We start from the raw sequence: 23590 nt of genomic DNA on the forward strand, positions 1-23590 counted from the left end.
ATACTTCCTATAAATCTAGACTTCCTAAAGAAAAACGGTTTTTATCCCTTTTACTATGCTAATGTCTGTAAGTCAGTCTTTCTGAAATCTTACTCCTTTGCACTCTTTGCAAGGAAACTTCATTCTTCCAAATACTTTTGTTTGTGAGTCTTTCTTTTTTCCTTTCAGTAGATATATTTGCTTTTATATGCATGACCAATGTTCATATTATTACCTACTCAAAAATAAATAAATCTGTGGCATCTGGGTGTTTTAACTGGTTAAGCGTTTGCCTTTGGCTCACATCATGATCCCAGGGTCCTTGGATCCAGAATGGAGTAGGGCTCCCTGTTCAGTGGGGCGTCTCCTTGTCCCTCTCCCTCTATTCCCCCCCTCACCCTGCTCATGCTCTCCCTCGCTATCAAATAAAAAGTTTTAAAAAATGTTTAAAAATAAATAAATAAATTTAAAAATTTAAAGAGTAAATTTGAACTTAATAAATTATTTTGTTTGTTGAACTTAAGAAGTCAGGAGACATTTTCATCAGAATTAGACAACTGTTTAAACAAAAACAAATATACATAAATTAGAGTGACTTAAAAAATGTTCTGGCATCTGTCTGTGCACTTAGTTTATCACCAAAAAATTGCACAATTATCTCACCTCGGGGCGGTTGAGTTCTCCTTCTTCTTCGTCATAGGGCCCACCAACAATGAAACTATCAGGAATGTAATTAGCTCCTGGAGCCAGAATGTTGGCAATTGGCCATTTTTTGGGCCTGGGAACAGGTTCTCTTTCCCCTCCAAGCTTCAGAGTTCCATTCTTGAACAAAATGGGATAGTCTTTCTACAGAATAAATTATCATACATCAGGAAATTTTGTAAAGGCTTCAAAATGAACAAAAAAGATTACTGAAGTATCTTTTCAGTGTAGTGTTGGGTGTTGTCTAACAGACTCTTCCTCCTGTGATTATCTGATTCTACAGAGGAGCCTGTACCCTTCATTGTCTTTGTGCTATTTTATAAATATTTAATTTATTAAAAATTGATAATAATGCAAATTATTGTTGTCCATAGGTATGCAAATATATTTTGTGCAGTGGTGGTGTAATTGATTATTGCCCTGTGGCTGATGGTGAGTTTAGAATTATTAGCAAATTCATTTCAACATTCCTGATTGCTTATATATGGGTTATTTCTTCAGATTGTCCTTTTTTTTTAAATTTCTTTTCAGCATAACAGTATTCATTGTTTTTGCATCACACCCAGTGCTCCATGCAATACGTGCCCTCCCTAATGCCCACCACCTAGTTACCCCAACCTCCCACCCCCGCCCCTTCAAAACCCTCAGGTTGTTTTTCAGAGTCCATAGTCTCTCATGGTTCACCTCCCCTTCCAATTTCCCTCAACTCCCTTCTCCTCTCCATCTCCCCATGTCCTCCATGTTATTTGCTATGCTCCACAAATAAGTGAAACCATATGATAGTTGACTCTCTCTGCTTGACTTATTTCACTCAGCATAATCTCTTCCAGTCCCGTCCATGTTGCTACAAAAGTTGGGTATTCGTCCTTTCTGATGGAGGCATAATACTCCATAGTGTATATGGACCACATCTTCCTTATCCATTCTTCCGTTGAAGGGCATCTTGGTTCTTTCTACAGTTTGGCGACCGTGGCCATTGCTGCTATAAACATTAGGGTACAGATGGTCCTTCTTTTCACTACACCTGTATCTTTGGGGTAAATACCCAGGAGTGCAATTGCAGGGTCATAGGGAAGCTCTATTTTTAATTTCTTGAGGAATCTCCACACTGTTCTCCAAAGAGGCTGCACCAACTTGCATTCCCACCAACAGTGTAAGAGGGTTCCCCTTTCTCCACATCCCCTCCAACACATGTTGTTTCCTGTCTTGCTAATTTTGGCCATTCTAACTGGTGTAAGGTGATATCTCAATGTGGTTTTAATTTGAATCTGCCTGATGGCTAGTGATGATGAACATTCTTCATGTATCTGATAACCATTTGTATGTCTTCATTGGACAAGTGTCTATTCATATCTTCTGCCCATTTTTTGATATAATTATCTGTTTTGTGTGTGTTGAGTTTGAGGAGTTCTTTATAGATCCTGGATATCAACCTTTTGTCTGTACTGTCATTTGCAAATATCTTCTCCCATTCTGTGGGTTGCCTCTTTGTTTTATTGACTATTTCCTTTGCTGTTCAGAAGCTTTTGATCTTGATGAAGTCCCAAAGTTCATCTTTGCTTTTGGTTCCTTTGCCTTTGGAGACATATCTTGAAAGAAGTTGCTGTGGCTGATATCGAAGAGGTTACTGCCTATGTTCTTCTCTAGGATTCTGATGGATTCCTGTCTCACGTTGAGGTCTTTGAGCTCTTTTTGGTTTATATCCTCTTTGTTATTTTATATCTATATGGGAGTTATGATATACCTTTTTAAAAAAGATTTATTTATTTATTTATTTATTTATTTATTTATTTGACAGAGATCACAAGTAGGCAGAGAGGCATGCAGAGAGAGAGGAGCAGAAGTAGAAAGTAGGCTCCCCACTGAGCAGAGAGCCCGATGAGGGGCTTGAAACCAGGACCCTGAGATCATGACCTGAGCTGAAGGCAGAGGCTTTAACCCACTGAGCCACCCAGGCACCCCTGTGATATACCTTTTTAAAAACAAACTTAAATCTCACAAAGGATTAAAATATGGGTACATTCCTACATATAATTTATCTAAAATATACTTGCAATAGGAAATTGATAAAGATATAAATAGGCAAATTATAGAAAAGGAAATTACATAATCCACCATTTAAATAAAAACATGCTAGATATTCTTTTTATTTTTTTAAGATTTTATTTATTTATTTGACAGACAGAGATCACAAGTAGGCAGAGAGGCAGGCAGAGAGTGAGAGAGGAGGAAGCAGGCTCCCCGCGGAGCAGAGAGCCCGATGCGGGGCTCGATCCCAGGACCCTGGGATCCTGACCTGAGCCGAAGGCAGAGGCCCCAATCCACTGAGCCACCCAGGCGCCCCCATGCTAGATATTCTTAATAACAATTGCAATGAACATTAAAACAATGAGATATCATTTTAACTGCAGGTTAGCAAAATCTGTCTGAAAATAGCAAGCATTGGCAATATTGTGAAGGAAATGGTATTCTCTACATAGTTGATGGAAATATAAATTGGTATAACTATGGAAAGCAATTTTGCAGTTTCCAGTAAATTTAAAATAGTCATACATATAATTCAACAATTCTAGTGGTTTGAGTTAGCTTAAAAACTTTTGTAAAGGAGAGGCATTCTAGAATGGTAAAGACCTCTGAAAATCTGCTCCTCCATAAAAACAAGAATGTTGGTGGGCACCTGGGTGGCTCAGTTGTTAAGCATCTGCCTTCAGCTCGGGTCATGATCCCAGGATCCTGGGACTGAGTCCCATGTGGGGCTCCCCGCTCTGTGCGAAGCTGGCTTTTCCCTCTCCTACTCCCCATGCTTATGTTCCCTCTCTTGCTGTGTCCCTCTCTGTCAAATAAATAAATAAAATCTTTAAAAAAAAATGTTGGCAAAAATTGTCAAAATAAGGCATGCCAAAACCACTTAGTGGAGAAAGGACAGTCTTTCTAATAAATGATGCAGAAAACTAATTGTCCACATGCAAAAAAATCAAGTTGTACCCTTACCTTAAACCACATACAAAAATTAACTCAAAATGAATCAAAGGCCAGTGGTGCCTGGGTGGCTCAGTGGGTTAAGCCTCTGCCTTCAGCTCAGGTCATGAGCCCAGGGTGATTGAGCCCCATATCAGGCTCTCTGCTCAGTAGGGAGCCTGCATCCGCCCCCCTCTCTCTGCCTGCCTACTTGTGATCTGTATATAAATAAAACCTTAAAAAAAAAAGAATCAAAGGCCTAAATATAAGAGCTAAAACTATAAAACTCTTAGAAGGAAACTCAGGAGGAAAACTTCATGGCATTGTATTAAGCAATGATTTCTTGGTCATGATACCAAAAACACAAGACAACAAAAGAAAGAAATAGAAAAACTGAGCTCCATTAAAATTAAAATTTTTGTGCAGCAAAAAATACTGCAACAAAATAAAAAATGGGAGAAAAATTTCACAAAAATGGATTAATAGCTAGAATATATAAAGTACTCTTAAAACTCAACAACAAAAAACAACCTGATTCAAAAATGGGCAAAGAACTTGAATAAACATTTCTCCAAAGAAAATATACAAATGGCAATATAGGGGTGGAAAAAGATGCTCAGTGTCATCAGTCATTAGGGAAATGCAAATCTAAAACAAAAGGAGATGTCATTTCACACTTATTGGAATAGGTATCATCACCAAACCAAACAAAAAATAATAAATGTGGATGAGGATATGGAGAAACTAGAAGTCTTTATACTGCTGGTGGGAATTAAATGGTGAAGAGGAATTGAAGCATTCCCACTGAAATGTAGATGGAATGAAATAGATGACAGTATTAACTAATTATACCTTTGTAGCAAGCAATTTGGGAATCTCTACCAAAAGCCTCAAAAAATCCAACACAATCACTCCATAGAAATTTTGACTATAGGGGCACCTGGGTGGCTCAGTCAGCTGAACATCTGACTCTTGATTTTGGCTCAGGTCATAATCTCAGGGTCATGAGATCCAGTGGTGCTTGTCAGGTTCTGCAATCAACAGGGACTCTACTTGAAATTCCCTCTCCAATTCCCTCTGCCCCTCCTCCCACACGCTTGCACTCTTTCTTCCTCCTCTCTAAAATAAATAAATAATTTTTTTTTAAAGATTTTATTTATTTGTCAGAGAGAGAGAGAGAGTGAGCACTGGCAGACAGAGGCAGAGGGAGAAGCAGGCTCCCCGCCGAGCAAGGAGCCCGATGTGGGACTCGATCCCAGGATGCTGGAATCGTGACCTGAGCCAAAGGCAGCCGCCCAACCAACTGAGCCACCCAGGCGTCCCTAAAATAAATAAATAAATCTTTAAAAAAAAAAAAGAAAAGAAAAGAAATTTGGACTAAGAAAATAACCTGAAATTAAGAGAAAGCTTTGTATAATTAAGTACACTGTACAAAATCCACAAAATATATGCATAAAAGTAATGTATAGAAACACATTAAAAATAGTCAATTTTAAAATGTTTTACATATTTTCCACCATAAATATATATTTATTGACATAAATTATATGTAATAGATACTATTATGTATAGTTAAACTGTAGATATCTACATATAAAATAGAAGTAAATTTTATTTTTTTTTAAACCTAAAAAAATCTCAGCCATTAATAGAGCTTGCTTTGAATGAAATCTTAGCAGGTGAGGAAGAGGGCTTTACCTCTCCAGCTGATGGAACTTGCAGACCAACCATGTAGTTTTGCATAGGCCCTACTGGAACGAAAGATTCAGGCACAGAGTAGGCAGCCTCCAATGTGACTTTCAGTAGATTGCCTCCTAAGATCTGTGCTGTGGTCAGTAAGGGTTCTGCCACAAACACTTTAACTTCAAGACTGCACTGCTGAAAAAGAATAAAATTATGCAGCATTTTGAAAATGCCAGAGACCTTCTTACCTCCCCTTTTTTTCATTATCTTATTTGTATCTCATATTACTATTCAAGATAAGAAGGTCAAGTTTATTTCCACATAGAGGATTCAAATAACTTTCTCTGGGTCCCATGAGTTAGAACTATAGCTGAGATAAGAATCTTATTCCTAAGGCAGAGGCCTTTCCCCTCTACTACTGAGGTCACATAGGTATACAAATACATATAGAAGAGAGATTGGAAGGTCCTATACTGAAATGTTAATAGTAGTTTCACACAAGTGACATTGGGTTGCCTTTTTTTGCCAGTTTATATTCTGTGATGACTTTTGTAATTTAAATGTAGTACTTTTTAAAAATTAGACTCCACCCAAAACTTGCTAGAACTGATATAGGAATTCAGCAAACTCACAGCATATAAAAACAATACACAGAAGTCTATTGCATTTCTATACACCAATAATGAAGCAGCAGAAAGAGAAATCAAGGAATCAACCCCATTTACAATTGCACCAAAAACTTTATATAAGATACCTAGGAATAAACCTAATCAAAGAGGTAAAACATCTGTATTCTGAAAACTATAGAATGCTTCTGAAAGAAACTAAGGAAGGCACAAAGAAATCGAAAAGCATTCCATGCTCATGGATTGGAAGAACAAATTTTGTTAAAATGTCTATACTACCCAAAGCAATCTGCACTTTGTAAGGACCTATTTGTAAGGACCTATTTAGCCAGAGCAACTCCATCTTGGTTAAAAGCCATTTTGTTGTTTGTGCAGTAAAACTTAAACTGACCCTGCCTCCCTCCCCCCAGAGAAACTTACTTAGAAGCAAGTCTGGGAAACCAGTAAACCAGTCTGGTCAGCTAGTTCCTACTAACAGAGCCCAGAATACAAGGCCAGGTTGGCCAGTTCTTGATAACAGGGCCCAGAATACAAGGACGAGTCAGGCCAGGTGGAGACATCCAATCAGTAAGAAACACCATACTTTTTCCCTAACCACCAAAGAATGTAAACCCCGCTGTTCGGGTGCCAACCTTGAGCACCAATTCTGACCAGAGTAATAGGTTAGGTCAAACAGCTACTATAGGGTAAATTGTAATTTAATTGGCCACCTGCATGTGACCTAACATGACTACAATCTCATTGGCCACCTATGTGTGGCCAGACTTTTGCTCTATAAAAGGTAGTCTGTAAGTTGGGGAAGGGTTGCTCTCTTCGGAGACGGCCCTGGCCGGTCAATCTGACTTCTAATGCTTAGCATAGAATAGAGCTTTGCATAACTTTCACCTTGTCTCAGTCTCATTCCCCTGACCAATCAGTCTAACCTCTAATACTTATCATAAAATAAAGCTTTAAATAACTTCCACTTTGTCTCAGTCTCGTTTTATTTAATAACGGACCTAACACACATTCACTGCACTCCCTATCAAAATAACACCAGCATTTTTCACAGACCTGAAACAAACAATCCTAAAATTTGTATGGAACCAGAAAAGACCCCAAATAGACAAAGTTATGTTGAAAAGGAAAACAAAAGCTGGACACATCATAGTCCTGGACTTCAAGCTACAGTATAAAGCTTTAATCATAAAGGTAGTATGGCACTGGCACAAAAACGGGCACATAGATCAATGGAACAGAATAGAGAAGTCAGAAATGGACCCTTGGCCATATGGTCAACTAACCTTCTTCAAAGCAGGAATATTTCCATACAATGGAAAATTGTATGGAATTTCATTTCCATATAATGGAAAAAAGTCTCTTCAACAAATGTTTTTGGGAATATTAGACAGCCACATAGAGAAGAATGAAACTGGACCATCTTCTTATACCATACAAAAAAATAAATTCAAAATGGATGAATGTTCTAAAAGTGAGACAGGGAGATCCAGCAAAATCCTACAGAAGAACACAGGCAGCAACCTCTTTGACCTTGGTCACAGCAACTTCTTACTAGAAATGTCTCCAGAAGAAAGAGAAACAGAAGCAAAAATGAACTATTGGGACTGCATCAAAATAAAGAACTTCTGCAGAGCAAAGGAAATAATTAACAAAACTAAAAGGCACCCTATAGAATGGGAGAAGACATTTGTAAATGACGTATCAGATAAAGAGCTAGTACACAAAATCTATAAAGAATTTATCCAATTCAACAGTCAAAGAACAAATAATCCAATCAAGAAATGGGCAGAAGGTATGAATAGATATTTCTTCAAAGAAGACATGAATGGCTAAAAGACACGTGAAAAAAAAAATGCCCAACATCACTCAGCAGCAGGGAAATACAAATCAAAACCACAATGAAATAGATAACACCTCACACTAGTCAGAATGGCTAAAATTAGCAACTCAGGAAACAGATGTTGGTGAGGAGGCAGAGAAAGGGGAACCCTCTTACACTGTTGGTGGGAATGCAAATTGGTGCTCTGGGAAACAGTATGGAATGTTAGGTCCCCCAATAATGAGTCTGTGATTAAAGGAGCGAGACTGATACAAAGCGAAGGTCAAGCAAATCTTTATTTCGCTCAAGCATCAAGAATCAAACCGAACGTTTCGGGCCGCGCCTCTTACAGAGAGGGCAACCTCTCTCTGCTTCACAGACCAGCTTTTAAGGGCAAAAGCCATGTGGTTGGGCCTGGCCATGCACAGGTGGCCAATGAAATTGTAACACACAGAGAAAGCTGCATGGTCATGTTAGGTCACACATAAGTGACCAACTGAATTACAATTTTCCCTAGTAGATATTTGAACCAGCCTATCACCTTGGTCAGAACTGGCACCCAAAAGGTGCCCAAAGGGTGGGGCCCATACTCCTTGGTAACTAGGGAGACAGTATGCGCCCCCCCTCCCCCCACTGATCGGATGTCTCCACCTGGCCTGACCCACCCTTGTATTTGGGCTTTGTTACCTGGGACTGGTTTCCAGAACTTGTTTTTAAATAAGTCCCCAAGGGGAAGGGGAGCAGGGACGGTTTAAGTTTTAAACAACAAAGTTATTGTTTAACCAGATGGAAGCACTCTGGCTAAATAGGTCCTTACATGGAAGTTCCTCAAGAAGTTGAAAATAGGTGCCTGGGTGGCTCAGTCAGTTGAGTATCTGACTCTAGGTTTCTGCTCAAGTCATGATCTCAGTGTCCTGAGATCAAGCCCTACACTCAATGGGTTCCTACCTCGGGTTCCACACTCAATGGGAAGTCGGCTTGAGATTCTCTCTTTCCCTCTCCCTCTGCTCCTCCCGCCACTTTCTCTCTTTCTCTCTCTCAAATAACTTTTAAGGAAAAAAAAAGAATTACATATTCTACTAATGAGAAATTTCCAAGTTATGTCTCCAATAGAAACTCTGATTTGGCTAATGTGCTTTTTATTTTTATTTTATTTTTTTTCTGGAAAAACCCCAAATCTTTCATTTTTCTCCTTGCCTGGCACAGCCCAAACTTGAGACTCCTGAGCTTCGCAAACACAATACAAATCTTAGCCGCAAAGATCCTTGAACCATCAGGTTAAGTTCAGGCAGGGGAGAACCCTTCCTGAAACTCCTCAAAGTACATCACAGACTGGCCCCCTGTGGCCCTGAAGTTGGCTGAACAACACCCTGACAAGTCTGGGCTTGTCAGGCAGTGAGGGCGGGAAATGTACTTTTTGGTAAGAAAATATTTTTTCAAATATATACATATATACACGTATATATACAGATATAGATATATATGTATATATTCAATGTTTTCACACAGGATACAATAGAAAGAAACTTTAAAATGTTTATTGTTGGTGTAGAACAATACAAAGATTACCAAGTCTCCTGCATGAAGCATTCCATATAAGAAATAAATAAAATACAATGTGTATTGGCTGTTAATTATATGCCAGGCACTTTACCACCACATTAGGAATATAAGATAAAGGAGACATGGCCTCTTTTATTATGGGATTCATATTGTAATTCCATGATTTATGATAAATGCTAAAATAGAGACTTGTATAAAATGCCCTAGCCAAGGAGCACCAAAGAGGAAGTGAGTAATTCTTGGGGAGGAGGGATGGTGATGCCTAAATTTATGAATAAATGAAAGTTTTCAATTTAGGTAAGTTGAGAAAGGAAAAAAAATAATTCTGAACATAAAAGAAGAGTTTAAATAAGAGAATTAAAATAGCATGGTGTATTTTGTTCAGGTGTAAGTAGTTCAGGATTTTAGAATATAAAGCATAAGAAAGGGAATCTGAGAGATGATACTAAACAAGTGGGAGCTTCCTATTATAAAAGCTGTTGCTTGCCTGCTAAGGAATCTGGACCTTAACATGTAAGTAGGAGGGGAATTCATGAACTACATAGTAGTGAAATGGGGTTGAGATGTGATCATATTTTTAAGTCCCCTGGCAAGCAGTGAGAAGGCAAAACTGGAGGGAGGTAAGGGCAGTTACAAGGCTACTTGTAACGTTCCATTGAGAGGTTATAAGGCAACAAAGAGTAGGAATAAAAGGGGGTATAAAAGGCTGGGTATGCTGAAAGGCAGATTTGGGCATTGGTTTTATTTAGGGTCCAAGAAAGCACTCATACTGGTGACTGTTAAATAATGAATAACCTCCCCCCCCGCAACCCAAGAGCATGAACACAGTCTAAGAAGAAAAGGTAGCTAAGGTCAGAACCTTCACATATAAGACACAGGCAGAGGAAAGAGGTCTGGTGCAGGAACCTGAGAAGGTACAGTCAATGAGCGGGAAAAGAGAACACCCAAGGGAAGAAGATTTTAAGAAAGAGAGGCATTAAAGAATGTGACATCTCTGATCAATATGTCTCTGGAAAGAAAAGTTAAACGTCCCTAAGTTTTCTAACTTGTATCATTCAGTCAAGACAGGGAATACTTGAAGATGAATTGGAAACTCTTCCAATGTCGGGTTTATGTCATTTTATTCTTTGAGTCTTGAGAATAACCAATGTAGATGCTTAACTATAAAATTAGTGAGAATTCTCAAGTGAGTGGACACTAAGTGTCATATATTTTTTCATTGAATGTGTAAAACAAGTAAACACAGGAATACTATGAGCAAACATCCTAAGGACTAATAATCCATTTGACTAATTTTTCTTCTAAAGATATGTAAGGAAAATCAACATAAGTACATCTAAGTGCATAAGAAGGGAGACTGGACCAGTGAAGGCAGACTGAGCTCAGATACATACCTCTTTCTAGCACAAGTCACATGGAATTACAGAAAGATACTAAATTACACCTTTATATCCAATAAAAAAAATAATAATGCTACAACATCCTTGGAAAAAAAGAAATGCTGTCAGTGCTATCAGTGGACTACAAATTTATAGGAATCCAAGAAAGAAAGAAAGAAAGAAAGAAAGAAAGAAAGAAAGAAAGAAAGAAAGAAAGAAAGAAAGAAGACAAATTAAAACAGAAAAACAAACAATCTAGGAGAAACCAACCACAGCCTAATATAAGAAAGGGAGAGGACCACAGCAGATGTAGGAGTGGATTATGGCAGCTCCAAGGTCAGAATCAACAAGAAGGGACTCCCAGCAATGGTTAATCAGGGAACTGCATTCAGAATAGTTGGGCCATTTGGGCCCTTCTCTCTCTTACTTTTGCAAACCAGAAGGCAGTTCTGGTATCTGCTGAAAGTAAGTGCACTTTCACCAGAGTGGCAAAGTAATGTCCCAGGAAGCTACTGATTCCCAGGAAGAATGGAAAACACAGCCTGGAAGACAAACCAGATGACTACAGCCTACCAATTCAGGCTTACTTTGCCAGAAAGTGTGTTAGGTGCATTCATGTATTATTCAACTTAATCCATCAGGACATAGCTCAAGAGGCATTTCCATGGTTAAGCTTTCTCTATGAGTACCCCTGGGCAAAGTAACCAATAACTACTCTGTGCCCACATGCCCCACTCCACTATTTAATCACACTGATTATAACCCATGACATGGAGATTATGGACAACTGAGTAGGACTCTAGATTTATCTTTGTTTCCCAGAACTTAACACTGTGAAAAGATTACACTTGGTGAACTGGACTCAACTGAATCGAGTCTTTATAAGAAACAGACTTGGTAGACTGAACAACAGGCTGAAAGTTGAGATTAACTCTGATTACCTTTACACCTGACCGAAGAGGTTCTAAAGGCGAGCCTGGCACCGGGTGCAAGGGGACCATTGTTTCAAATGAACTCTCTCCTGCAAAGAGAAGGCAAATCAAGCCATAGAAGGAAGGGTTAGGCAGAGATAAATGTGCTCATCTTTTTATCAAATCCCTCAAATTCACTGAGGCCAATTTTTGCACTTCTATGGTGCTAAATTTCATGAGCTTTCCTATATCTACTTTTGAGCAACTCACACATCTGACCTTCCAGTAAAGGAAGAAGGTCCACCACAGCCTGACCAAGAATTAAGGTCTTCTCATCTTTCTGTTTCTTTTCCTTTGGTAAAACTTCAGTCATAGTTACTGGAAAAATCAAAATAAAGAAAATGAGAACATACCTGGGTCATCCATCACATAATCAGCAAACAAAGCATCATCAAAGAGATTTAAGAGAAATTAACTTGAAACCTGAGAAGGCCCCATTATTAGTGACTTCTGGTGGAAAAATACTATTAAAGGGTTGCCTGGGTGGCTCAGTGGGTTAAAGCCTCTGCCTTCAGCTCAGGTCATGATCCTAGGGTCCTGGGATCAAGCCCCTCATGGAGCCCCGCATCAGGCTCTCTGCTCAGCAAGGAGCCTGCTTCCTCCTCTCTCTCTGCCTGCCTCTCTGTCTACTTGTGATCTCTGTCTGTCAAATAAATAATAAAAAAAATAAAGTTTTTTTTTAAAAAAATACTATTAAATACCTATTAAATCTTTTGCATACATGTTATAGTAAAAAACAGAATTTTGGGGTGCCTGGGTGGCTCAATGGGTTAGAGCCTCTGCCTTCTGCCCAGGTCATGATCTCAGGGTCCTGGGATGGAGCCCTGCATCAGGCTCTTTGCTCGGCAGGAAGCCTGCTTCCCCCTCTCTCTCTGCCTGCTTCTCTGCCCACTTGTGATCTCTGTCTGTCAAATAAATAAATAAAATCTTTTAAAAAAAAAACCACAACAGACTTTACAACATAATCAGGTACACGCATATGTATAAAAGTAACAATTAAAACAAAGTTCCACATAATATTCCTATTTACTAACTGAAAACACTTGAGCATTTTTGTATTCTATTTCATGTAGAAGAAATCACTGGTCATGGGGTGCCTGGGTGGCACAGTTGTTGGGCGGCTGCCTTCAGCTAGGCTCATGATCCCAGGGTTCTGGGATCCAGCCCCACCTCCGGCTCCTTGCTCAGCGGAGAGCCTGCTTCTCCCTCTCCCACTCCTCCTGCTTGTGTTTCCTCTCTCTCTGTGTCTCTCTGTCAAATAAATAAAATCTTTATGAAAGAAAGAAAGGAAGGAAGGAAGGAAGAAATCACTGGTCTTGATCCCCTTCAATTTTAGGAATGACTAGAAAGTCGCAGTCTGCAGCTTGAAAAATACTGTTCTAGGTCTTCCCGTTTCGGCTAACATACGACTTAGTACTGAACTTACAGTGATTTATAGAGCATGTTGAAGTATGTACCAGGTTTTTCACTGCATCATTACTCAGTGTATGTGTTTAACATTTGTTATGAAAAATTTGAAATACACAAAAAGTAGAGCAATTGGAGCACTTGGGTGGCTCTGTTGGTTAAGCGACTGCCTTTGGCTCAGGTCATGATCCCAGAGTCCTGGGATCTAGTCCCGCATTGGGCTCCCAGCTCTGTGGGAAGTCTGCTTCTCCCTCTGACCTTCTCCCCTCTCATGCCCTCTCTCACTCTCTCTCTCAAATAAATAAATAAAATCTTTAAAAAAATAGAGTGATTGATATACTGAATGAATATCTATATAGCCATCACCTGGATTTAACAATAGTTAATATGCTGTCATATTTGCTTCATCTATTCTTGTTTGCTAAAATACTTTCAAGTCAATTACAGACATCATGACATTTTACCCCTAAATACTAAAGTATACAAATTCAAAATATGGCATTTTCCTACATAATCACAATAACTTTATCAATCTACCAAGTGTATAATAATAAAATTAAGTGTAATTCTTTAATTCATCTAATGTCCAGTCTACATTTAATATTTCTTAATTATCTCAAAATTTATTTTGTAGCTTGTTTGTTCAAACTAGGATCCAAATACCAACATGTGGTCTCTTTGGATAAGAACGTATGGTTTTCATTTTTCTTACATTTCTTTTCACTTAGAAAAGTCTTTTCTGGGTGCCTGGGTGGCTCAGTTGGTTGAGTGACTGCCTTCGGCTCAGTCATGATCTTGGAGTCCCGCATCAGGCTCCCTGCTCTGCAGGGAGTCTGCTTCTCCCTCTGGCCCTCGCCGTCTCTCATGCTGTCTCTCTCTCAAATAATAAGTAAATAAAATCTTTAAAAAAAAGAACAGTCTTTTCTCCCAGATACATTTTTTTTCTGACACTGATGAAGACATCAGGCCAGTTAATTTGCAGACTATCTCGTTTTCCGTATTTGTATCCCCCACCCCATGGTATTTAATTTGTTTCTCAGTTCTTGTTTCCTACAAACTTAGGTTCATCTTCAGTATTTTTGGCAAAGATAATACAATTTGATAACACACACACCTATGTGGTATGTTATCAAACTCTGTGATCTTTGTTTTCAAAAGCAATTGAAAAATATTCTTTTTTATTGTCTTTTTTATGTGGTAACATGCATATTAAATTTACCATCCTACCCAACTGTATTAAACACATTCACATTTTTGGTGCAACCATCACCACCATCTATCTCCATAACTCTTTTCATCTTCTAAAATTGAAACTCTATCCATTAAACAATAATATCCATTCTCCCTTCCCCCTGGGAACCACCAGGATCCTTTTTGTCCCTAAGTATTTGATGATATGCCTCATAGAACATTTGTGTTTTTGTGACTGGCTTATTTCAGTTAGTATATTGAACTCAAAGTTCACTCATGTTGTAGTATATGCCTGACTTTCTTAAGGCTGAAAAATATTCAATTGTATATATATATATGCTACAAGTTTGCTTATCCATTCTGTCAACAGACATGTAGACTCCTTCCATATTTTACCTTTTGTGAATAATCCTTCCATGAACATCAGTGTACAAATATTTCTTTGAAACTCTGCTTTCAATTATTTTGGATATATTCCCATAAGTAAAACTTATAATTCTATTTTTAATTTTTTGAGGAATGACTAGCTTTCACAGCAATTATACCATTTTACATTCCTACCAAAAGTGCATACAGATTCCAGTTTGTCCACATTCTTGCCAACAGTTGTTTTCTATTTTTTTTTAACCATTCAAATAGGTATGAGTTGATATCTCATTATAGTTTTGGTTTGCATTTCTCTAGTGATTAGTGATGTTACACACTTTTTCATGTGCTCATTGGCCATTTGTAGATGTTTGGAGAAATGTCTATTCAAGTTCTTTGCCAATTTTTGAATCAGGTTGGTTTTTTTGTTGTTATATTCTGAATACTAATTCCTTATCAGATATATGACTTGCAAATTATATAAGTGAGCAGCTTTTTTACTCATAGATAGGTCTTTTGATGCACAAGATATTTAAATTTTCCCTAAGTCCAATTTCTCCCTCTCTTTTTAAGATTTTATTTATTTTAGAAAGAGTGAGTGTGAGCTGGGGTGGGTGGAGGTACACAGTGGGGTAGAATCTCAGGCAGATTCCACACCAACTGCAGAGCCCGACAAGGAGCTTGATTCCTTGACTCCAAGATTAAGACCCAAACTGACCCAAGAGTTGGTTGCTCAACCAACTGAGCCACCCAAGCACCTCTAATTTCTCTCTCTCTTTTTTTTTCACCTGTGCCTTTAGTATCTTATCCAAGAAATCATTCCCAAATCTAATGTCATGAAGCTTTGTCTTACATATTCTTCTGAGAGTTTTATTGTTTCCAGTCTTGCATTTAGGTCCTTAATCCATATTAAGTTAATTTTCATATATGGTGTTAGGTAATAATCCAAGTTCATTCTTCTGTATAGGGATATCCAGTTTTCCTGGCATCTATTGTTGAAAATACTGTCTTTTCTCATTAAATAGTCTTGGTACCTTTGTCAAAAATCGTTTGACCATATGTGTGAGGGGTTATTTCCGGGCTCTCTATTCTGTTCCATTGTTCTATATGTGTCTTTTTGCCAATGCCATACTTTTTTGGTTACTCTAGTTTTGTAGTAAGCTTTGAAAACAGTAAGTGTGAGACCTCCAACTTTGCTCCTTTTCAGGATCATTTTGGCTCTTTGGGGGGTTGCTTGGATTCCATATTAATTTTACGATTGATTTTTCTACTTCTGAAAAAAAATCATGGGATTTTGATAGGGATTGCATCGAATCTGTAAATCACTTTTGGTAGTATTGACATTTTAACAATATTAACTTCCAATACATGAATATGGAATGTGTTCTAATTTATGTGTGTCATTTTTAATTTCTTTCAGCAATGTTTTGTAGTTTTCATTGTACAAGTCTTTTGTCTTCTTGGTTAAGTTAATTCTTAGGTATTTTATTCCTTCTGATGGAATTGATTTATAACTTTTCATGTTGCTCACTGTTTGTATATAAAAATACAACAGATATTTGTATGCTGAATTTGTATCCTGTTTTTTTTTTTTAATTTCTTTTCAGCATAACATTATTCATTGTTTTTGCACCACACCCAGTGCTCCATGCAATACGTGCCCTCCCTAATACCCACCACCTGGTTTCCCCAACCTCCCGCCCCCCCCCTTCAAAACCTTCAGGTTGTTTTTCAGAGTCCATAGTCTCTCATGGTTCACCTCCCCTTCCAATTTCCCTCAGCTCCCTTCTCCTGCTTTTTAAAAACTATTTATTTATTTATTTATTTATGCATTCAATCATTCATTCATTCATTTAGAGAATGGAGGGGAGAGGCAAAGGAAGAGAGAAACGCATGCAGACTCTGTGCTGGGCATGGAGCCTGACATGGGACTCAGTCTCACGCCCCTGAAATCATGACCTGAGCCAAAATCAAGAGTAAGACACTTAATTGACTGAGCCACACCAGCGCCCCATATCCTGCTGCTTTATCAAAATTATTTATATTATTTATGCTGGGGTGTGTGTAATCTTCTTAAGGTTTCTACACATAATCATATATAAAACTGATCATATAATCTGCAACAGAGATCATTTTACTTCTTCCTTTCCAACTTGGATGTCTTTTATTTCTTTTTCTTGCCTAACTGCTCTGGCCTGAACTTTTAATATTTTGAAAAGAAGTGAAAGCAGGAATCCTTGCCTTGTTCCTAGAGGAAATATTTTCAGTCTTTCACCATTGAGTAAAGTGTTCATTGAGAAATTTTTATATATGGCTTTTATCATTTTGAGGTAGTTTCCCTCTATTCCTACTTTGCTGAATGTTTATTTCATGAAAGTGTGTTGAATTTTGTCAAAAGCTTTTTCTCTATCAAGTGAAATATCATGTGGGGTTTTTTTTCTTTGTTCTGTTTATTTTATGTGTTACATGGATGGAGTTTTATGTTGAGTCATTCTTGCATTCCAAGAATAAATTCCACTGGTCATGGTGCATAATCCTTTTAGTATGCTGTTCAACTTGGTTTGCTAGTACTTTGTTGAGCATTGTTGCATCAATGTTCATAAGAGATATTGGTTTGTAGTTTTCTTATACTGTCCTTGTCTAGCTTTAGTGTCAGGATAATAATGGTCTCATAGAAGGAGCTGGGACATATTTCCTACTCTTCTTTTTTTTTGTGGGGGGGGGGGAGTTTCAGCAGTATTGGGATTAGTTCTTCAAGTATTTAGTAGGATTCACCAGTGAAGCCATCAGGCCCAGGACTTTTCTTTGTTGAGAGAATTTTTTAATCACTGATTTAATCTCCTTATAATTATAGTTCTATTAAGATTTTCTTTCTTTAAGGGCACCTGGGTGGTTCAGTGGGTTAAAGCCACTGCCTTCGGCTCAGGTCATGATCCCAAGATCCTGGGATTGAGCCCTGCATCAGGCTCCCTGCTGAGCCTGCTTTCCCCCTCTCTCTGTCTCTGCCTGCCTCTCTGCCTACTTGTGATCTCTTGTCTGTCAAATAAATGAATAAAATCTTTAAAAAAATTTTTTTCTTTGTGCTTTAATCTGGTAGTTTTGTGTCCCTAGGAATTTGTCCATTTCATTTGGGTTATCCAATATGTTGATGAGCGATTTTTCAGAGTACTCATTTATACTTTTAATTTTTGTATAATTGGTAGTAATATCCCCACTTTAATTTCTAGCTTTAGTTATATGAGTCTTCACAGTATTTCCTTAGTCCATCTAGCTAGAGGTTTGTGAATTTTGTTGATCTTTTAAAAAAAAAACTGACTTTTGGGGCCACCTGGGTAGCTCAGTCAGTTAAGCATCTGACTCTTGATTTTGATTCTGGTCATAATCTCAGGGTCCTGGGATCCAGCCCCATGTTGGACTCCATGTTCAGTGTGGAGTATGCTTGGGGATTCTCCCTCTCCCTCTCCTTCTGTCCCTTCTCCATCTCATGTGCACATACACACACTCTCTCTCCATAGGAATGAATAACCTTTTTTAAAAACCTGACTTTAGGGGTGCCTGGGTGACTCAGTGGGTTGGAGCCTCTGTCTTCAATTCAGGTCATGATCCCAGAGTCCTGGGATCAAGCCCCACATCGGACTCCCTGCTCAGTGGGGAGCCTACTTCCCCCACCCCTCTGCCTGCCTCTCTGCCTACTTGTGATCGCTGTCTGTCAAATAAATAAATATTTTTTTAAAAATTAAAAACTTAAAAACCTGACTTTTGATTTCATTGATTCCCTGTGTTGTTTTTTACTCTGTATTTTGCCCACTTCTGCTCTAGTTTTTATGATTTCTTCTGTGGATTTTGGAGTTTTGCTTTTCTTTTTCTAGCTCCTTATGTTGTATAGTTAGATTGTTGATTTGAAATATTCATTTTTTTAAAATTTTATTTACTTATTTTTAATTCCAGTATAATTAACATACACTGCTATATTAATTTCAGGTGTACAATATAGTGATACAAGAATTCTATACACTACTCAGTGCTCATCATGATAAGCATGCTTTTAATCCCCTTCACCTATTTCATCCATCTTCCCACCCACTTCTCTCTGGAAACCACTGCTTGTTCTCTATAGTTAAGAGTCTGTTTTTTTTTTTAATTTGTCTCTTTTTTGTTTGTTTCTTAAAATCCATATGAGTGAGATCATATGGTATTCATCTATCTCTGACTTGTTTCACTTAACATCATATCCTCTAGGGCACTGGGTGGCTCAGTCATTAAGCGGCTGCCTTCAGCTCAGGTCATGATCCCAGAGTCCTGGGATCAAGCCCCATGTTGGGCTCCCTGCTCTGCTGGAAGCCTGCTTCTCCCTCTCCCACTTACCCTACTTGTGTTCTCTCTCTCTCACTGTCTCTCTCTGTCAAATAAAAAAATAAATTCTTAAAAAAATTATATTCCCTAAATCCATCCATGTTGTTGCAAATGGCAAAATTTCATTCCTTTTTACGGTTGAAATATATATATATATATACATATATATGTATATATATATATATATATACATACATACATACATATACATGCCACGTTTTCTTTACCCATTCCTCTACTGATGGACATTTGGGTTGCTTCCATATTTTAGCTATTATAAATAATGCCACAGTAAACATTGGGGTATATCTAACTTTTCAGATTAGTGTTTTCACATTCTTTGGGTAAATGCCCAATGGTGGAATTACGGGATCATATAGTAATTCTATTTTAATTTTTTTTAAAGATTCTATTCATTTATTTCACAGCAAGACAGCAATAAATTCATTTATTTCAGACAGCAAGAGAGGGAATATAAGCAGGAGGAGTGAGAGAGGGAGAAGCAGGCCTCCTGTCAAGCAGGGAGCCCAATGTGGGGCTCCATCCCAGGACTCTGGGATCATGACCAAAACTGAAGGCAGATGCCCAACAACTGAGCCACCCAGGTGCCCTATCTATTTTAATTTTTTGAGGAGACTCCATTCCGTTTTCCACAGTGGCTGTTACCAGTTTGCATTCTCACTAACAGTGCATGAGAGTTTCTTCTCCACAACCTCACCAACACTGTTGTTTCTTGTGATTTTTTTTTTTAATTTGAATGGGCTATACTTTCATGTGTCTTTGTATGTCCTTTGATTTTTTTGTTGAACTTTGGATATTTGAATCTAATAATGGGATAAGTCTGGAAATCAGATTCTCCCCCTTCCCAGAGTTTACTGTCTTTTGTTGTTTTTATTTTTATTTGCCATTGTTTTAGGCTGTCTCTGTGCTGAAGGTCAGCCTGAGGTATAAATTTAAGGTCTTTTCAGGTCTTTTCGGAGACTTTCCCTGGACATGCATGGCCACTTTCTAGCTTTTCCCCTTACTTGCAGTTGTTTTTAAGTGTCCTGGTTGTTAAGGCGGTTCCTGAATGAAGAAAAAGAGAAAAGGTAAGGGGGGGGGGAAGGATGCTGCCTTTACATCCCTTGGTGTTTTCAATAGTAGAAGGGTCTTACTAATAATAGGATGGAGAGAGGTGCAACAACACCTAATAGCCTCTTTGTCTGCACCTCTGTGATCAGAAGCAGCAATCAGCAGAGCACAGATCCACAAGATTTGAAGGACATGTCCTTTTAGCTCATCTTGGCTCCAACAAGCTGTGTGCAAGTTACTAGAAGAACACATACATGGCTCCCTGCCACATGTATAGAGAGGTGAGGAATGAGCAGCTTCTACTGTGTTTAGATCTGAAATTAACCAAAATAAACCACAATTTGCCATCCAAATCTTCCCCTGTAAGTTGCAAGCCTTCAACAGACTCCAGAGTTCCAAAATAGTTGTATCAGACAGAATATGGCAGTGCAAGTGTTGGGTGGGTGGGAGACAGATTCCTGGTAATTCCTACTTGCCTACCTTCCCAAAATCTTCAAAAATATTATTTTTATAATTTTCAAAAGTCTACTCTATCTGTATTAAAGCCACATTTTCTTCTTAACATTGTTTGTCTTCTTGGTTTGGTTTTATTTTGGCTCAATCATGCCAGAAGTCTGTCTATTTTGTTAGTCTTTTAAAACAGGTTTTGTTTTGGGGCGCCTGGGTGGCTCAGTGGGTTAAGCTGCTGCCTTCGGCTCGGGTCATGATCTCAGGGTCCTGGGATCGAGTCCCACATCGGGCTCTCTGCTCAGCAGGGAGCCTGCTTCCTTCTCTCACTCTCTCTCTGCCTGCCTCTCTGCCTACTTGTGATCTGTCTGTCAAATAAATAAATAAAATCTTTAAAAAAAAAAAAAAACAGGTTTTGTTTTGCAGCTCTTTTCCAGTGCTCATTTTCTAATTAATTAATTTTTGTTCTTATTTCTTTCTTTTTATATTCTTTGGGGTTCTCTGTTATTTTAGTAACTTCTTGAGTTAAATATCAAACTCATTTGCTTTTAATCTTTTTTATGTTAAGAGAACCATTCTATTAAAGATAGAGCTTAACATATACCATAATTAAACAATTTTGTAACCATTGGGCATGTGTCAATTTTTTAAAAAGATTCTTTATTTATTTGACAGACAGAGATCACAAGTCAGCAGAAAGGCAGGGAGAGAGAGAGAGGAGGAAGCAGGCTCCCTGCTGAGCAGAAAGCCCAATGCAGGGCTGGATCCCAGGACCCTGGGATCATGACCTGAGCTGAAGGCAGAGGCTTTAACCCACTGAGCCACCCAGGCGCCCCTCACTATTTTCGATTTTAACCATTCTGATATGTGTATAGTGCTATCACATTGTGGTCTTGATTTGCATTTCCCTAATGGCTAATGATATTGAACACTTTTTCATATGTTTATGTGCCATCTGTATATTCTCTTTGGTCAACTGTCTCTTTGTGTCTTTTGTCTATTTTCTAATTGGTTTGCCTGGAGTATTTTTTACTGTTGAATCTTGAATTCTTTATGTATTTTAGATACTATTGCTTTGTCAGATTGTAATTTGCAAATAGTTTCTCTCACTCTGTAGCTTTTCATCCTCTCAACAGGGTATTTCACAGAGCAAGAGTTTTTAATTTTTATGAAGTCAATTCATCAGCTTTTTTTTTTTTTATAGCTCGTGCTTTTGGTGTTAAGAACTCTTTGCATGACCTTAGATCCTGAAGTTTATCTCATTTTTTCCCTTGATGTTTTGTGGCTTTACATTTCACATTTAAATGTGATCCACTTTGAGTTAATTTTTGCAAAAGTACAAGACTAAAGTCGAGGTTCATTTTTTTGCGCACAGGTGTTCAATTGCTCTAACATCATTTGTTGAAAAGACTACCTCTCCTCCAATTAATTGATTTTGCACTTTGATCAAAAATCATTGGGCAAGGAAGGGTGCCTGGTTGGCTCAACTGGTAATGTGTGTGACCCTTGATCTCAGAGTTGTATGAGCCCCACATTGGGTGTAAAGATTACTTAAAAATAAAATCTTAAGAAAATCATTAGGTATATTTAGATGAATCTATTTCTATTTTTTCCATTGATCTATGTGTCTATCCCTCCACTAAGAGCATATAATTTTAATTAATGTAGTTAAATAATAAATCATGAAATCAAATATAGTGATTCACCCTATTTTATTCTTTTCCAAAATTGTTTTTAATTTTTCTAGTTTCTTTGCTTTTCTATATATATATTTAAAATAGTCTTGTCCATATCTAGAAAAAATCTTTCTGGGATTTTGATAAGAATTACATTTCACCTTTATATCAGTGTGGAGAGAATTGACATCTTAACTATGTTGAGTCTTCCAGTCCCCGAGTACAGTGTGTCCCTCCATTTATAAAGATTTTTAAAAATTTCATTCAACAGAATATAGTTTCCAGCACATAAATGCTATATATGTTTTCTTAAGTTTACACTAAACTTTTCATTTTAAAAAGCAACAGTAAATGATGTATTTTTAGTATTAGTGTCCATGTATTTATCATTAGTATATGGAAATATAATTGCTTTTGCATTTACCTTGCATCCTATGATCTTTTTCTTTCTGGAAGTTTTGCACATTTCTTGATATTTCTACATAGAGAACCGTGTCATCTGCAAATATGAGCAGATTTATTTCTTCCTTTCAGATGTAGATGTCTTTTATTTCTTTTTCTTACTTTATTGCACTGTCTAGTACTTCCAGCTCTATGTTTTTAAGAGTGGTGAGAGCAAATCTTGATTTTTGTTCTCAATCTAAGGGGGAAAGCATTCCATCTTTCGCCATTAAGTATAATGTTAGCCTTTGTCAGGTTGTTGAAGTTCCCTCTATTTGTATTTTTCTGAGAGTTTCTATCATGAATTGGTGTTAAATTTTGTCACTTGTTGTTTTGACCAATATGACCGTATGCTTTTTCTTCTTTAGACTATGAATATAGTAGAACACATTGATTTATTTTCAAATACTGAACCAACCAAGGATCCCTGGAATCAATCCCACTTCATAATGTTGTATGATTCTTTTTATTTATTGAATTCTACTTGCTAGTATTTTGTTAGAATTTTGTGTCTATATTCATGACAGATACTGGCCTCCAGTTTTCCATTTGCGTACGTCTTTGTCTTGTTTTGGTATCGGTGTAACACTAGCATCATAAAATGAATTAAATGTTTCCTCCTCTTCTATTTGTTGGAAGATTGTGTACAATTAGTGCTAGTTATTATTTTTAGCTTTTGGTAGAATTATTCAGTAAGACTTTCTGGTTCCAGAAATTTCAAATTATGAATTCAATTTCCTTGACAGTTACAGGGCAACTTTATTTATTTATATAGGATGAGTTGTGATTTGTGCTTTTCAAAATACTGGTCCATTTTCTTAAGAAATTTATGTATGTAGAGTTGTTCTTCTCTTTATTATTCTTTTAATGTCTACCATCTGTGATGTTATCCTATTTCACTTCTAATAGATAATTTGTGGTGCCTTTTCTCTCCCCCCACTCACTGCTTTTGGCCACT

General features: G+C 37.7%; 1 protein-coding gene across 7 annotated transcripts in view; it reads right to left on the minus strand.

Moving 5' to 3' along the window:
- The window catches only part of CFAP70 (cilia and flagella associated protein 70), a 108700-nt gene that overhangs the window by 76494 nt on the left and 8616 nt on the right, over positions 1-23590 (minus strand). For 3 of the 7 annotated variants that reach the window (XM_032312520.1, XM_032312521.1, XM_032312517.1), the window contains exons 4-7: positions 11900-11998; positions 11651-11730; positions 5338-5517; positions 643-825 (exon numbers count right to left, since the gene is read on the minus strand). In XM_032312520.1, coding sequence (XP_032168411.1) covers positions 643-825; positions 5338-5517; positions 11651-11730; positions 11900-11998 — 542 coding nt within the window. The remainder of the gene's footprint in view (positions 1-642; positions 826-5337; positions 5518-11650; positions 11731-11899; positions 11999-23590) is intronic. The other 4 variants (XM_032312524.1, XM_032312523.1, XM_032312518.1 and 1 more) reach the window with 3 other exon arrangements.

This window comes from Mustela erminea, chromosome 14, assembly GCF_009829155.1.
Source record: "Mustela erminea isolate mMusErm1 chromosome 14, mMusErm1.Pri, whole genome shotgun sequence".
NCBI classification, from domain to species: Eukaryota; Metazoa; Chordata; class Mammalia; order Carnivora; family Mustelidae; genus Mustela; species Mustela erminea.